Source organism: Melanerpes formicivorus, unplaced genomic scaffold, assembly GCF_026170545.1.
Source record: "Melanerpes formicivorus ecotype bairdi unplaced genomic scaffold, bMelFor1.0.p_v2 SCAF_3, whole genome shotgun sequence".
Classification (NCBI taxonomy): domain Eukaryota; kingdom Metazoa; phylum Chordata; class Aves; order Piciformes; family Picidae; genus Melanerpes; species Melanerpes formicivorus.
Window position 1 is genome coordinate 27,031,561 of NW_027142355.1, and position 17,543 is coordinate 27,049,103.

Below are 17,543 nucleotides of genomic sequence, written 5' to 3' on the forward strand. Positions count from 1 at the left end.
TGGTGCAACTTGAAGCCCTTTCCTCTTGTCCTGTCACATGTTGCACATGAGGAGAGAACAGTCCCCACCTCACTCCAACCTCCTTTAGGGAGTGGTAGAGGGTTGATGAGGTCTCCCCTCAGCCTCCTCTTCTGAAGCCTAAAAAATACCCAGTTCCCTCAGCTGTTCTTCATACGACCTGTGCTCAAGGCTCCTCAGCAGCTTGCTTGCTCTTCTAAAGTTTTAAAGCTCAGTTCTGTAACTGAAGCATTGTTGTTCAAAACCCATCATTTAGTGGGCACAGTTACTCCCTCTTTCTCTCCCATTTCTCCCTCTTTCAGGCAATTTTCAAGTCAGTGTTCTTCTGTGGTTGAAGTGGACATCAAGGAACAATCCCTGCTGACACTTGGACACAGGTTGACATATGAATTTGCTATGGGAGAGAGCGTCTGCTGGGTCTGTAGGCAGTGGTCTTTGCATCATTAGAGTGAAAGAAATGCTTCAAAAGCCTCCACATGTCTCAGCCATACCTGTTGAGTGCCATGGTAACAGTGGCTCCTTGTTGCATCTCCTGAGATGCTGCCACTGCTGCTTCTGCTAACGATGCCACTGCCTGCGTGGCCTCTGATGCCTGCGTCGTCTGGATAGTCATCTCGCCTCCTTGTAGCGTTGCCCAGTTCTGCTCCACCTATGGGGAGAAACATAAAGGAAGGTCCTAGGGTTGGATGTCAGCCCATGGATGAACAATTGCTTCCTAAATTAAAGACCCAGGGAGTTTCATACTTTGACTTCAAGAGACAGGAGGGAAAAGGGACAAAGCCCGAGATGCACCTGAGAATGTTGCTGCACTCTACAATCCTCTGCCAGCCGTGAGTGGGTTTCTCTAATCAGCCCATGGTTTTAGTTGCTGTTCTCCAGGTCAAACAAGAGCTTCTTCATGGAAAGTACACTCCATAAACACCTGCAAAGCTCCTCAACCTCCCACAAATGTCTCTCGACCAGCCATGCCCACAACAAAACAGGCCAGTGCTGACTGTTGCTGTACTCGGACCACTGCCTGCCAGCCTTATTGAAAGCAGTTGCATTTTGAAAGGTGCTGGAACCCCAACAAGAATCATGTCCCCCACAAAAAAGGGGTTGTGCTGGCCTCACTGCACCCATCCAGTGTCATTTTGGGGAACAGTCCACTCAGGGCTTCTCTGTACAGCACTTGTGAGCTTGGATGGGTTTGAGCCAAGCGGAATTTCCTTATTATACAGCAAAACGCTTAATAAAAGAACACAGCAGAGGGCAAGTGCTGTGTTCATCTATTTCAGGTACCTTCAACTCCCTTATTTCAGACCTTTCACTGAATGACAGAAACATTCAGGTTGGAAGAGACCCTCAGGATCACCAAATCCAACTGATAACCCTACTCTACAAGGTTTGCCCTTAAACCATATCCCCAAGCACCACACCCAAACCACTTTTACACACATCCAGGGCTGGTGACTCACCAACCTCCCTGGGCAGCACATTCCAATCCCTGACCACTCTTGCTGGGAAAAACCTTCTCCTAATGTCCAGTCTAAACCTACCCAGTCACAGCTTGAGGTCATTCCCTCTTGTTCTATCACTAATTAATTACCTGTGAGGAGAGACCAGCACCAGCCTCTCCACAACATCTCCTCAGGTAGTTGAAGACAGCAATGAGGTCTCCCCTCAGCCTCCTCCTTTTCAAATTAAACAATCCCTGCTCCTTCAGTTGCTCTTCACAAGATTTATTCTCCAGACCTTTCCCCAGATTCATTGCCCTCCTCTGCACTGGCTCCAGCACCTCCACATCTCTCCTGTATTGAGGTGCCCAAAACTGGACACAACACTTGAGGTGTGGTCTCACCAGAGCGGAGTACAAGGGGACAATCACCTCCCTACTCCTGCTGGACACAGCATTTCTGGTACAAGCCAGGGTGCCACTGGCTTTCTTGGCCACCCAGGCACACTGCTTGCTCATATTCAGTTGCTTGTCGATTAGAACCCCCAGGTCCCTTTCTGCCACACAGCTTTCCAGACACACTGCCCTAAGCCTGCTTGGGGTTGTTGTGACCCAAGTGCAGGGCCTGGCATTTGGACTTGTTGAAGCTCAGCCCATTAATGTTGGCCCATTGACCCAATCTATCCAATTCCCTCTGTAGAGTCTCCCCACCTGGTGCAGATTAACACTCCCACCTAACTTGGTGCCATCTGTGAACCAACTGATGACACACTCTATCTCTTCATCAAGGTCATCAATAAAGATGTTAAACAGAAGTGGTCCCAACACTGAGCCCTGAGAAACACCACTTGCAACTGGCTGCCAGCTGGATGTAACTCCATTGACCACCACTCTTTGGGCCTGTTTGCCCAGCCAGTACTTCATCCAGCAGAGTGTGAGCTCATCCAAGCCACAAGCAGCCAGTTTGTCCATCAGAATTCTGTGGGGAACAGTTTCAAAGGCTTTTCAAAAGGTTCAGATAGACAATATCCACAGCCTTTCCCTTATCCAACAGTCAGGTCATCTTGTCATAGAAGGAGAGCAGGTTGGTCAGGCAGCACCTGCCCTTCATAAACCCACGCTGGCTAGGCCTGATCCTCTGGCTGCTCTCTTCATGGTGTGTAATAGGTGTTGAGATGATCTGTTCCATGACCTTCCCTGGTACTGAGGTCAGACTGACAGGTCTATTGTTTCCAGGATCCTCCTTTCTTGTAGATGGGTGTTACATTTGCTACTCTCCAGTCCATTGGGACCTCCCCAGTTAGTTCAGATAAATAATGGAAAGTGGTTTGGCAAGCACATCTGCCAGCTCCTTCAGCACCCTTGGGGGTAGCCCATCTAGACCTGTAGGCTTGTGTGTGTCTAAGAGGCGTAGCAGGTCAGTGACCACTTCCTCATTCATTGTGATGACCTCATTCTGATTCCCCTCCCTGACTCCTAGTTCAGGAGGCTGGGGTTCACAGGAGCTGCTGGCTCCCCTGCTCAAGAGTGAGACAAAGTAGCACTGAGCACCTCAGCCTTCTCCTCATCCTCAGTCACAGTTTCCCTCTGCATCCAATAGAGGATGGAGATTTTCCCCTAGTCCTCCTTTTGTGGTTAATGAATTGAAAGAAACATTTTGCATTATCCTTAACAGCTGTAGCTGGATGAGCTCTAGTTGTGCTTTGGCTTTCCCAGTTTTCTCCCTGCAGAGCTTCACTAGACCTTTATAGTCCTCATGAAAGACCTGTCCCCTCTTCCAAAGGCCACAGACTCTCCTTTTGTTCTTGAGGTCCAGCCAAAGGTTGTCCAGGCTGGACATCTTCCCTGCTGACTCACATTTTGGCACACAGGGACAGCTGCTCCTGTGCCTTGAAGACTTCCCTCTTGAAGTATGCCCAGCTTCCTGGACTCCTATATCCTTCAGGGTGGCCTCCCAAGGGACTTTGTCAATCAGTCTCCTGAACAGGCCAAAGTTTGTCCTCCAGAAGTTCAAGGTGGCAGTTTTACTAAACCCTCTCCTTTCTGCAGACAGTTTTCACATTATTTAAAGTTCACCCAGTTTCAGTTGCTTAGACACTGGAATCATCTCCCAAGAGAAGCAGTAGATTCCTTTACATTAGTCAGTTTAAAGGCTCAGCTGGACAGGGTGCTGGGCCATCTCATTTCAACTACACTATCACCTAGAAAGGTTGGACTAGATGTTCCCTGGGGGGCCCCTTCCAACCTGGCATTCTATGATTTTCCATATTTCTCCATTTGGGACTTCACAACTCATGAGATATGCATAGGGCCACAAAATCCACCAGGATGTCAAACCAGCAATATGCAGTAGACCAAAACCAGCATAAAGAAGTGGAGGATGAAGGTCCATCAGCTGACAAACCCAAGATGAAGATCTTGCCCCACATCCTCCCATCACTGTTTTCATCCCCATAAACCTGTCAGGCCACTCACTAACTTGCTGAGACTCACAAAGAAGAATGCCAAGGAAGGTGATGAAGAAAAGCGGCCTAAATTTGTTAAGGTGGAGCAAAAGGCCAGAGAAGCAGAATGGGCACAAATCTCCCCACAAAAGATCAAGTCAATTTGGCTTCCTTTGGGCAAGAAAGGGTTAGTCCCATCAAAGGATGGAGAAGGAGAGAGAACCTGTGGTGCTCTCACTCACATCTGCTATCACACACTCCTCAGCAGCTGCCAGTGTGGTTTTCCAGTACTTGGGCACAAGCAAAGCTGGCTCTCGTCGTAGCTCTTTAGCCATCCCCAGCCGTCTGACGTTCAAGGCCACTGCTTCATTCTCCTGTGCCCAGAGCTGACCCTGGGCAGAAGGATCCAAAGCAGGGAGGAAGCAGTGAGATAGTGCATTGCCAACAGGAGAAAGGAAGGTTGAGTTTAGAGAAGGTTAACTTGGCTTTGGGGTTTTATTTAGGAAAAGAGGCAACCAAAGTTTGCGTGGCCCCAGAAAGGAAGGAAGCTGCAGATGGGAGAGATCTTGAGAAAGTCAGATTGAGTCGATGGGACTTGGTTAGGCAAAACAAAGCACACTCCAACTGGGAAAGGCACCCTGCCCACCACCACACAGAGGAGGGAAAGACAGACAGTTTTACAAACACATGGCAACACACGTTGGAGTGAGAATGTTTAGATATATCTGAAGGGTGGGTGTCAAGAAGAAGGTATCAGGCTCTTTGCAGTGGTATCCTGTGATAGCACAAGGGGCAATGAGTACAAACTGGAACACAGGAAGTTCCACCTCCACATGAGGAAAAACTTCTTTCTTGTAAGGGTGCTTGAACCCTGGAGCAGGCTGCCCAGAGAGGCTGTAGAGTCTCCTTCTCTGGAAACTTTCAAGACCTATCTGGATGCCTTCCTGTGTGACCTGCCCTAGGTGATCCTGCTTTGGCAGGGGATGTTGGACTCAATGTCCAATGGAGGTCCCTTCAAACCCCCACCATTCTATAATTCTGTGATAAGGCAGGTCTCCACTTGACCCATTGTGCTGTCAAGATGCCTAACCTCTTTCAGAGCAAGGATAGACTAAGGCCTAGAAAAGAAGTGAGGACTGTCCAGGCTCTTCTCCACACTGCCATAATGGTTGTGCTGCAGAGATCCTAGCCAGCATCCCTAAATGTGGACATGGTGTGATGGGTTTAATGGCCATGGGGGTCTTAGGCTGAAGCTCTCTCCCTGCTCTCTCGATGATCTTGAAGCTGTCTTCCAACCAAAACAATTCTGTGGCTCTATAAACACATCTGAGCTAACTCAGACCTTTTGCAAGTTCATTCATAGGTTCATTCATCTTCACAGAGCAAGAGATGGCAGGACAAGAAGGCTCCTAAAAGCAGGCTGTGGATCTGTGCAATCTGTGCAGAGAAACAGCACCCAGACCTCAAAGAAAGTTGACTTTTGTGTCCTTATTTTGTCCAAGATAGCACTTGGATTTCAGGAATCAGGCATCAGTCTTCCTCTGCTTTCTATCTGTGCCTCTGAAAAATATCTTTCTGATCTCAAAAGCCAAAACTAGATCCTGAAAACCCTCAAAGCAGCCCCAAACTTCTTCAAGGCTATGGCCCCAGAGCCAGACTGTTAGAAGGCTTGGTCTGAGAGGGAAGTAGGGTCTGGTCGAGCAAAGCTGTTCTATGCTGCCACCTGTCGCTATAGAAAGTCCTGCCCACGCAGAGCAGAGAGGACCAGACCTTACCACCAGGAATTCTGGCATGAAAAGGGGCAGAAAGGGACCTGCAGCTTGGTTTAAAGGTGGGGTTAGGAGCAAAGAGGGTTAAAAAAATTAAGTAACTAAAAATTAATCTTCATAATCTTAAATTAATGGTTTTTAAACAGACACAAGGAGGCCTTGAGCAGGCTGGTCTAGTGTTCCTGCCCATAGCAGGGGGGTTGGAACCAGATGATCTTCAAGGTCCCTTCCAACCCAAACCATTCCATGAATCTGCAAATAACAAAACCTTTATAACTCAACAACAACAAAGTGGAAAAAGAAATGTCTGTAAATATGAGTTTTGAGATTTTGGGACTGAAATGGTTTCAATCAAGTCCTCAACAGAAAGAACTTCACCAAGTTGTATAGCAGTGGAAGGAACTTTGGCACCAAAAGGACCAGTAACTCCATAGTATCTCCTGTGCTCTCTACACTACTGGGCACTTACAAAGCTCTCTCTGGGATCTGCCAAGCTCCCTCAAATCTGCAGCCAAGGGACAGACCCATTTCATCTCACCCACAGGATATGCCTTCAGCCTTAGCTAGCCACAATCATCACTTCCAACCCTGAGGTCTTCCAGTACCTGAAGGGGGCCTACAAGAAAGCTGGGGAGAGACGTTCTACAAGGGCTTGTAGTGATAGGATGAGGAGCAATAGTTTGAAACTAGAGCAGGGTAGAGTTAGGTTGGCCATTAGGAGAAAGTTCTTCACAATGAGAGTGGTGTAACACTGGAAAGGGTTGACCAGAGAAGTTGTAGGTACCTCATCCCTGCAAATGTTTGACCACACTGGATGAGGCAACCAGGTGTCTCTGCCCATGTGAGGGGGGTTGGAACTTGATGATCTTGAAGGTCCCTTCCAACCCAAACCATACAACGATGCAATGTTAACCCTTGAAGCAAGGCTGGTTGTTTCCTGTGACCACTTAATTCTATTAAGTGGTCTAATATTTAACTTTCCTGAAGTTCAGATAAGGACAGTACTGGTTTGTGCATCACAAACCCAGGTTCTTACCTCGCCATCAGTGACAGCAGAGTAATTGACTTGTGCGACGGTAACTGTGGTGGGCAGCTCGGAGGCATCAGCCAACGTGGCAACTGTGGCACCAGTACCAACCTAAGGAAGTCAACAAAATGCTGCTGAACACATTGGTTATGGCCCAAATATGTCCACAAAATCAGGCAAAGGGACACTCAAATGATCTCAGACTCAAAGGCATTACACCCACAGAGAATAACAGTAATGAACGTGCTCAGGTGGCCAAGAAGGCCACCAGCATCCTGGCTCGGATCAGCAAGAGTGTGGACAGCAGGACCAGGGCAAGGATTATCCCCCTGGACTGGGCACTGGTGAGGCCACACCTCAAAGCCTGGGCTCGGTTTTGGGCCCCTCACTCCAAGAAAGACCTTGAGAGGCTGGAGTGTGTCCAGAAGGGCAACAAAGCTAATGAAGAGAATAAGAAGGGTCTGGAGAAAAAGGGGAATGGTCTAGAGAGCTTCTGAGGAGCAGCTGAGGGAACTGGGGTTGTTCAGCCTGGAGAAAAAGAAACCTGGCTCTTTCCAACTCCCTGAAAGGAGGTTCGAGCCAGGTTGGGGTTGGTCTCTTCTTCCACAGAAGAAACGATAGGATGGGAGGAAACAGCCTTAAGTTGCACCAGGGGAGGTTTAGGTTGGATGTGAATAATAATTTCTTCCCCTTGAGGGTTGTCAAGGCCCAGAAAAAGTTGCCCAGGGCAGTGGTGGAATCCCCATTTCTGGAGGGGTTTCAAAGCCACAGAGATGTGGTGCTGAGGGACATGGTTTAGTGGTGACCTGGCAGTGCTGGATTAAAGGTTGGACTTGACGATCTTAAAGGTCTTTTCCAACCAAAACAATTCTGTGACCCTATGATTCTTCCAGTGGGAGCACTGGGTTAACCAATCTGTGAGCTAAGATGAAGACACAATCCTTGAAGAACAAGTTCAGCTACCAAAAGGAATCTGCTCTGCACCACCTCCCCGCTCCAGGCTACTCCATCCCCAGGTCTGCCATGCTGGGAAAGGAGAAGCCAGATGGGTTCCACTCACCTGGATGAGGGAGACGGTGCCATCGGGGTTACTGAAGGTTTGTACCACTGTCTGTGAGGGCACGAGGTGAGCTATACTGTGTGTGGTGGTGGTCTGCTGCTGTGTCTGCTGATCCTCGAACGCATAGAGCAGGTCCTCACGCCCGTGTTGCTTGTAGCAGTTCTTCACGATCGTGCGCAGCGCTTGGGTCCACGACACCTACCGGCAGAGTGGAAAAGGGCAAGCCGTGGAAACAGAAATGTTTTGCTTGGAAGAGACCTCCAAGATCATCAACCAGCAACCCAACACCACCACAGCCATTAAACCACATCCCAAAGGGCCATGCCCACACGTTTCTTGAGCACCTCCAGCGATGGTGACTCCACCACCTCCCTGGGCAGCCTGTTCCAAGGCCTGACCACTCTTGTAGCAAAGAAATTTTTTCTAATAGCCAACCTAAACCTCCCCTGGCACTGCTTGAGGCCATTTCCTCTCATCTTGTCACCTGGTACTGGGGAGAAGAGACCAACATAGCTCTGACCTCCTTTCAGGGAGCTGTGGAGAGCCAGAAGGTCTTCCCTCAGCCTCTTCTTCTCCAGACTAAACAACCCAGGTCCCTCAGCCACTCCTCATAATACCTGTTCTCAGATGCTTCACTGAAGAATCAGGGTCAGGTTTTTCTCTGAACCACTGCAGTGCTTTCCATGCTTATCGTTACTGGGTTTTACTGGGTGGATTTCAAATTCTCAAACCAAAGGTCCCAACCTCTCACCCCTCAGCTTCTCTTTTCCTCCAAGACTCAAAATCCACCCCACAGATCTCCTGCATTGCTGTGCTGACACAGAATGAGGACATATGGGCGAAGGAAAGGGAAGTTTCTCCATGAAACCTGTTTCTCTAGCTTTCAAGGAATTCTAACTAAGGGATTGAGGTCCACCAGGAGAAAACCATCCCTACCTAGGAAAGCAACAACTGGCACAGAAACATTTTAAACCTCACCAGGCATCACCAGGTTTGGGTTGGAAGGGACCTTAAAGATCCTCTAGTTCCCAACCCCATTGCTCTCCACCCAACCAGACCTACATCAGCCTGCACAAGTCCTGTCCCTCACATAGCCTGGCAGATTTCTTTATGACATCTTTATTATCTCAATTATCACCTCCATATATGGCCATAACTGATACCATCCAAGATGTTTCCACCCAGTTGTCTCATTTTTTCCTAGCTCCACTGTTTTTGACCAGGTGATACTGAGTAGAAAGGTCCCTTCTGCTCAGGATGGGAGAGAATCCTTTCAAAGGCTTCAAAAGACCATGATACAGACTCTGTGATAAACAGCCTGCATGCCTGGAGAGTGGACTGGTCTTAGGCTGCTTCATAAGGCCACAGAGACAAGGAGGTTCTGCAGCTAATGAAAAGGGCACCCAGTGCAGAAAGAGATGTAGTTCAAACATCTTGTTGCACAAATCCAGCAAGGACAGAGCGAAGAGAAGGTGACACCTCTCTCATCTCATTGCTCTCCCAGGCTGAATCATAACATCACAGACCCACAGAATGGTTACGGTGGGATTGGATCTGTCAAGATCATTTAATCCAAACTTCCTGCAGTCAGCAGGGACATCTGCAACTACAGCAGGTTGCTCAAAACCCCAAAACACCTGACCTGGAATAGTTACAGGGATGGAACATCTACCAGAGCTCTGGACAGCCTATGACAGGCTCTTACCACCCTTGGTGGAAAAAAATTCTTCCTTCTCTCTAATCTGAATTGCCCTCTGTTAGTTTCAAACCATCACCCTTTGTCCTGTCACAACAGGCCCTGCTCAAAAGTATGTCTACAGCTTTCTTCTCACCCCCTTTAAATCCTGATAAGCCACCAGAAGATCTCCTTGGAGCCTTCTCTTCTCCAGGCTGAACAGCCCCAACTCCCTCAGCTTGGCCTCACAGCAGAGGGCTTCCAGCCCTCCTATCATTGCTGTGGCCTCCTCTGGCCCTGCTCCACCATGTCCATGTCTGTGCTTTGCTGCAGGGGGGGTCTCAGCAGAGTTGTCTGACATGAAGCCAAGGACAGGCTGGTGTCATGGTTTCCTCCATGCCTTGAGGGTAAAACTATTCCCACAAAACCTGGCCTCAGCCCCCGTGCTCAGCCCGAAGGCAGCCGTGGCAGATACACACCCGCTGCTTCTGCTCCTCTGTGCGGACATCACTGCGAACGTTGGCCCATGGAATGTCCTCAGGCCACCAGATGGGCTTGCAGCTTTCCTTGCCCCAGCCTGGTTTGCCACGCCCTGTGGAATACTTCAGCATCTCAGGGATGAAGGCTCGCAGCTGTGCCTGCAACAAACCAGAGGAGAAGGTTGAGAGTTTGACTGTGTCCAGTTCTGGAGCCCCTATTACAAGAGGGATGTGGAGGTGCTGGAAGGTGTCCAGAGAAGGGCCACGAGGATGAGCAGAGGGCTGGAGCATCTCTCCTATGAGGACAGACTGAAGGATTTGGGGCTGTTCAGTCTGGAGAAGAGAAGGCTCCGAGGTGACCTAATTGTGGCCTTCCAGTATCTGAAGGGGGCCTACAGAAAGGCTGGGGAAGGACTTCTCAGGATCTCAGGTAGTGATAGGACTAGGGGGAATAGAATGAAGCTGGAGGTGGGGAGATTCAGGCTGGAGGTGAGGAGGAAGTTCTTCACCATGAGAGTGGTGAAGCCCTGGAATGGGTTGTCCAGGGAGGTGGTTGAGGCCCCGTCCCTGGAGGTGTTTAAGAGCAGGCTGGATGAGACTCTGGCCAGGCTGATCTAGTGTGGGGTGTCCCTGCCCATGGCAGCGGGGTTGGAACTAGATGATCCTTGTGGTCCCTTCCAACCCTGAATGATACTATGAATTCCTATGCCTGAGAGGCTGGAGGTGCACAGTGCCGAGTTACTACATTTAACTTCCATCTTGTTGGATCCATCAACTGGAAGAGACCTGAATGCCTGAGGGAGATAGGTGGTGTTGGATGATAGGTTGGACACGATGATCTTGAAGGTCTCTTCCAACCTGGTCTAGTCTAGTCTAGTCTATTCTAGTCTATTCTAACACTTCACCACCTTCTCCCAAGGCTCATCTGAGGACAGCTCAGTAGTATGAGGAAGAGCAGAAGCAAAATGAAGTCAGCCAGTTACAGGGAGAAGTCACAAACACTGCAGAAACAAACTTCATGGCCCAGACACTGCCATGAAGGGAGCTACTCAACCTGAGGGAGAAAAAAAATGTCATAAACCATCAGAATAGGGCAGAAAATGCCTCACTAGGGGTCCTCATAGTGACAGAAACTCATGACATGAGCTGATGAGCATTTCAGAGATGCTGCAATGAGGACAGAGCTTAGAGAGCCACTTGAATATAAACTCCACCATCTCACACAACTTCTCCACACCACACACTGGAATAGCTTTCTGAATCTATTTTAAACTTGTGTCACAGTGTGGCCACCTTTCAAGCTAATTTTGCTTCTCCTCAGCACCCAGAAAAACTGGTCAAGTAGCAATCACCTTCACCATCAGGAGGTGACACCTTAAAAACAGACCTGCAAAGCAAGATGTGTCACCAGGAGCAAGGGAAATCCTTAGTGCTATCAGAGGGAAGACAAAACTCACACAGGGGCTTTAAGAACAGCTCCCTGCATCCCTTCAGAGCCTTAACTGCAAGCCATTTTGGCTTGTGCCAGTGTCACTAGCAGTCCTTGGGCCACCTTACAACCCCAAGATGCATAGAAGAGCCAGGGATGAGCATGCTGAAGCCAGCACTGGTTCCTACCACAGCCATGATGTGGTCCCAGCTAGCAGAGACATGATCAACTCCTGGAGGATTTCTCACCCATCCTTCATAGAACTATCATAGAATCGTTTGGGTTGGAAGAGGACTTAAAGATCATCTAGTTCTAACCCCCCCCTGCAATGGCCAGGGACACCTTCCACCAGACCAGGTTGCTCAAGGCCTCATCCAGCCTGGCTTTGAACATCTTCAGTCCTATATGTTCCTTCCTCCCAGCCATGATCCTCCCTGAATGACATACTGTTTCCTGTCTACATATTGTATCACAGAATCCCAGCATAGTAGGAAATAGAAAGAAGATGCTCTGGAGATCATCCAGACTAACACCCCTTGCTAAAGATGGGTCCACTGCATGGATGTCCTGGGGCAACAGGCACAAAGTGGAATCCAGAAGGTTCCACTTAAACATAAGGAAAAAATTCTTTTAGGGTGCCAAAGCACTAGAACAGGCTGCCCAGAGAGGTTGTGGAGTTCTTCTCTGAAGAAATTCCAAACCCACCTGGATGTGCTCCTGGGTGACCCTGCTTTAGCAAGGGGATTGGACTAGATGAACTTCAGAGATCTCTTTCAACCCCCACCAGTGATTCTGTGACCCTGAGCCACCTGAAAAGCTGGAGCAAACCCCTGAATTATAAATGGTAGCACAGAAGCCCCACTTTGGTGCCTTTTTTTCCCAGCCTAAGCCAAGCCTTGTCCATGATTCACCATCCTCAGCAGGTCCAACATGTTTCAGGTTCCCTGGTTGAGGTCTCATTTATTCAAAGAAAGCTGCGAAAGGCACTGGGTTGCCTGGTGCCAAAACAGTTAAAGCTCCTTCCCAGAACTGCTACCTGCAAGCCCTGCTCCTTGTTACCAGCTGGATTAATTACTGATGCTGGGGAGCTCAGCAGCTCAAGCTACTCAAGGCACTTGTTAAGGAGGGTTTGTCTTCAATCCACATGGGAGACAATCAGCAGCGAGGTTCCAACCTGCTCCAGCAGCAGGCCTTTGCTAATTAGTGTCATAACAAGACCTCACCCAGGCTCTGACACAGACAAAGACCCTGCCTCTATCAGGGCACAGCTGGGAGGAACTGGTGTGACTGGTTCATCTGCAGGAGCCAGGATTGTGATGACTCCATCCATGAATTACCCCAAAATCAAATATTTGCTAAAAAAAAAAAGTAAAAATTAAAAAAAATGAAAATAGTATCAGCAGCACACTCTGCTTTTTTGGTTTGAGAGAAACTAAGAAATATTCCTTCTACACCTTTTGGTCCACTACTGACCAAGTGTCTTCTAAGGGTTAACATCCAGCTCATGACCACTAACACCTGAACTTATCCTGGTGCTGGTGCTTAGGGACATGGTTTAGTGATGACCTTGCAGTGCTGGGTCAAAGGTTGGATGAGATGAACTTGAAGGTCTCTTGCAACCAAAGATATTCTGCAATTCTACCATTGGTCATGGCCCAAAGCACAGACAAGTGGACTCCAGTGCTGGGAGTAACAAATTGTCCTGGGTGAAAAGCACCCAGCAAAGCTCCAGTCTTAAAGTTTATGCCCTGCTAAGGTGGCTTCTAAAAGGGATCAGGCTGCTCCTCTCAAGATGACCACCACCCCCTAGCAGGTCCCTCTTAGGGTGACTACCTCTAGCACCTTGGAGATCTGAACACAACTCCTGGTTCCTGCTGGAAACAAGGCACAATGCAGGCTCTGAGCTGCCTGCATGAAAGTCTGAAGCATGATCTCATTCCTACCTCCAGCACCTCATGGGACTTGCCACCCTTCCCACTGCTGGACCACCCATCTAGTGCTCAGCTGCATCGGGGACTCAATTCCTGTATCTGGGGTCCTCACACTGCAGAACAAGGATGTCACATGCCAATTCATAGAATCATTGAATGGTTTGGGTTGGAAGGGACCTTAAAGATCATCTGGTTCCAACCCCCCTGCCATGGACACCTTCCATTAGACCAGGTTGCTCAAGGCCTCATCCACCCTGGCCTTGAACACCTCCAGGGAGAAGGCACCCAAGAATTCACTGGGCAACCTGTTCGAGCATCTCACTAGCCTCACTGTAAAGGATTTCTTCCTAATCTCCAGTCTAAAGCTCTTCTCTTCAAGCCCTGTAAAAAGTCCTTCCCCAGCTCTCTGGTAGCCTCTTTCAGGTACTGGAGACCAATACCATGACCTGCAGTGAGAGCAGAAACATGGGTTGCCCCATACCACACCTCTAAGGTGGGCCAAAAGGTAGCTCCAGCAAGTTTCACACCCCTTAATAGGGTCCAGCACTGCAAGGCTGTCCCTGCCCCTTGATGGAGGAGACCTGACAGCCACAAACTAAGTGCAGTGACCACTTTTTTAAGTTTGGTTTCTCCTGCATACAAAGTGTCACAGATACAAAGTTATTTGCTGTTTCTGCTAACACACCTTGCAGGACAAGATGCAACCAGAGGTGAAGATGGTTTTTTGAGTGGCTTAAATAAACTCTGTTGGCCTGTATAAGGGACATTTTGAGATTCAGACAGGGGTTGGAAGGGGCCCCTGGAGATCATCCAGTCCAACCTCCCTGTCAAAGCAAGATCACCAAGAGCAGGCCATACAGGAATACACTTAGGCAGGTTTTGAAAGTCTCCAGAGACAGAGACTCCACCACTTCTCTTGGCAGCCTGCTCCAGTGCTCTGTCACCCACAAATGAAAGAAGTTCTTCATCATGTTTAGATGGAATCCCATCAGATGAAAGGCTGAATCACCCACCCAGAAAAGCAAAACCAAATTCTAGTGACCTTGCTGAGAGCTGAGTGAAGCCTTGACCTCAACACTACCTCCTTCTTACTGGCCAGCAACGGAGAACAAGTTTAAGGGCAAACTCAGCTGTGACATAGCTGAAGTCCACAAAGCAATGAGGTTTCTCCCTGTGATGGCTGCAGCACCACTGCAACCCTTTTTTTTTTAACTGCACAGCCAAGGTGGGTGATGTTCTCCATTCACAAGTTGACAGAAGCATCTTTGCTCAGGCTAGCAAAGCCCTTTATTTCCCTGAAGACCAGCAGGGAAGCAGAGCAATTAAAATGAGAGTTATTTTCATCTCCTTGCTGAAGAACTAACACCTCTCCCACCTGCCTGCTGACACCTGCTGAAAGCAGAGGTGTCCATTTTCCATTCCTCTTTATTGTGCTGTCCAATTTATGGTCCTATGTATTTTGGGTTTCCACAGGGTTTTGTGCATCTCCCTTGAAAAAGATCTGTTCTTGCTAGTAAATTCAAAGAACCACATTGGCAGCTCTGGGATTCAAGGTTCCCACACAAAAATGAGCCAGTTCTGCTTGTGCAGCAGGATGCTTTCAGCAACAAAATCATTCCCTAAGCACTACATGTCCCATCTTCCTCCCTGAAAATTTTACAAGAAGAAAGAGCTGCTGGGTTGGGAAAATCCAGTCAGAATCCAGCCTTCCTCAATATCTTCATCAATGACCTGGATGAAGGGAGAGAGTGAACCCTCAGCCCGTTTGCTGATGATTCCAAACTGGGAGGAATGGCTGTACTGTATTCAGAGCATGGGAAATCTGCACATCTTTGCTCTACTACAACAGCTCTTTTTGTCTTGCCCAAAGCCTCTAAGCTTCTACTCCCTCAAAAAAAAATAATTTAAAATGCTTTCATGGAATGGTTTGGATTGGATTGGAAGGGACCCTAAAGATCACCTAGTTCCAACTTCCCTGGCCTTGAACACTTCCAGACTGGAGCCTCCACAGCTGCTCTAAGTGACCTGTTTCAATACCTCACCACCCTCATGGAGAAGCATTTCTCCTAATGACAAATCTAAATCCATCTTTTTCCAGTCTGAATCCATTAACCCTTGTCCTGTCACTCAATGCCTTTGTCAAAGTCCCTCTCAAGCTCTCCTGTAGACCCCTTCAAATACTGGAAGACTGGAACCCTCCCTGGAGCCTTGTCTTCTCCAGGCTGAACAATTCCAGCTCTCTCAACCTGTCTCTTTCAGCACTTAAAATTTGTTGTGGTACATCACACTGAGTGCATCCAGAGTCTCTGCAAAACACATTCACCTGCCTTCAGGTTCTGCACCCCAGTGGAAGAACATTTCCCTCTGGATGATCCTTCCCACATCATTGCACTTTGGGGCATGGTTTAATGGCCATGGTGGTCTTAGGTTGATGGTTGGACTTGACAATCTTAGAGGTCTTTTCCAATCCAAACAATTCTGTGATTCCATGGTCAGTGAAGGTCCCTATGGAGTCCCTTCCACTTTCTCCTAGCAATAAGGAGGTCAGCAAAGGACTGGACTTGAAGAGTTTCCCACATGCCTAGAGCAGATCATTCCCTGCCTCCATCACAATTCTCACAGGGTGTGATCTGGTCTTCAACCATTGGCTAGCTCCATTCCACAGCAGAAAACAGAGTGGAGAATGAAACAGAGCACAAAAGATAGGTCCAAGGAGGATAAGCCACGATAATGCTCCACAAGTGATCTTCCTGATCTGAGGACACATCTGGAGTACTGGGTCCATTCTCAGCTCCCTGCTTCAAGAAGGACAGGGAACAACAAAACGCTGCAGAGATGCTGAGGGGGCTGGAACACCTCTTTTATGAGGAAAAAATCTGAAAAAAATGGGGGCTTTTTGGTCTGGAGAAGAGAAGAATGAGGGGGATCTCATCAATGCTGAACAGTACTTAAAGGCTGGGTGTCAGCAGGATGGGACCAGTCTTTGTTCAGTGGTGCCCAGTGACAGAACAAGGGGCAATGGGAACAAACTGGAAGCCAGGAGGTTCCAGCTAAACATGAGGAGGAACTTCTTTAATTTAAGGGTGCTGGAGCCCTGGAGCAGGCTGTCAGAGAGGTGGAGGAGTCTCCATCTCTGGAGACATGCCAAATCTGCCTGGACTTGTTCCTCCGTGACCTTCTCCAGGTGATCCCCTGCCTTGGCAGGGGAGTTGGACTCAATCTCCAGAGGTCCCTTCCAACCCCTACCATACTGCACCATGGTGACCTCAGTGCCTAGAAGTCACTGCACAGTGGGGAACTGGGATCACCACTGTTAATAGATACTGGAGGTGACAAAAACAGCTCAAGGGATGTGGTTTAATGGTCATGGCAGTCTTAGATTGACAGTTGGCCTTGCTGATCTTAGAGGTCTTTTCCAACTGAAACAATTCTATGATTCTATGGATGGTCCAGCAGCCTGAGCTCTTGTCCTTACCAGAATCTCTACTGCCTCATGTGGAAAACAAGCAGCAACAAAGCTTCACATCCAACTCTTATCTGAGCTGCTGATCCCATGAGATGGACGAGATCAAATGCATTCCCTGGAGATGTAGACATAAGCTTGGCTGCAAAGTGTCAAATGTAGCTGCTTACCTGGGTCATCTTGTCCACAGAGACAGGAATGCCATCAATGGTGAGGGGTGGCAACTCTGAGTTAACCTCCTGAGGGGCAGGAGCATGCTCTGCCAGCGCGGACTCCAGGTCTTCCAGAATCATGCTCTTGCACTTGCGTACCTGTGGGGAGTCATTAAGCTCAGGTAAACAAGGTAAGGAGCACCAGGAGAAGGGAGGGTAAGGAAAAGCAGGGCCAGCCACCATCCCCAAGGTGCTCCAGAACAGAAGGAGCAAAAAAATACCCACTGGCCCTGAAGACCTGTCCGTATCCAAGAGCTGCTGATGAAACATCAAGCAACACCAGCAGGTGGAAGTATTTATGGGATTAAAAGTTCTGAAGCAAGACTTATCACAGTCAGGATCTGCTCTATCTAATGCCTGGTCTGCAAAAAAGTGCAAGCACTGACAGTCAAGGTGAGTTCAGACACCTCATCACTACCTGCTCCCTCCGATCTTTAATCCAGGAGATTCAACTCTGCTGAGATGCAGTAGGCAGAGGACAGGACCTCAGTGCTGCCCCCATGTCCATAAAACCTGAGCTCACAGATTAATAGAATCCCAGCATGGTGGGGGTTGGAAGAGACCTCTGGAGATCATTCAGTCCAACCCCCTGCTCCAGCAG

General features: G+C 48.6%; 1 protein-coding gene across 7 annotated transcripts in view; it reads right to left on the reverse strand.

Annotated features, from left to right (window-relative positions):
• NRF1 (nuclear respiratory factor 1) overlaps positions 1 to 17,543 on the reverse strand; it is a 94,196-nt gene that overhangs the window by 40,631 nt on the left and 36,022 nt on the right. For 5 of the 7 annotated variants that reach the window (XM_068169443.1, XM_068169457.1, XM_068169436.1 and 2 more), the window contains 6 exons: positions 16,901 to 17,041; positions 9,908 to 10,066; positions 7,754 to 7,951; positions 6,703 to 6,804; positions 4,140 to 4,289; positions 510 to 667 (listed from right to left, as the gene is read on the reverse strand). In XM_068169443.1, the coding sequence (XP_068025544.1) occupies positions 510 to 667; positions 4,140 to 4,289; positions 6,703 to 6,804; positions 7,754 to 7,951; positions 9,908 to 10,066; positions 16,901 to 17,041 (908 nt within the window). The remainder of the gene's footprint in view (positions 1 to 509; positions 668 to 4,139; positions 4,290 to 6,702; positions 6,805 to 7,753; positions 7,952 to 9,907; positions 10,067 to 16,900; positions 17,042 to 17,543) is intronic. The other 2 variants (XM_068169465.1, XM_068169425.1) reach the window with 1 other exon arrangement.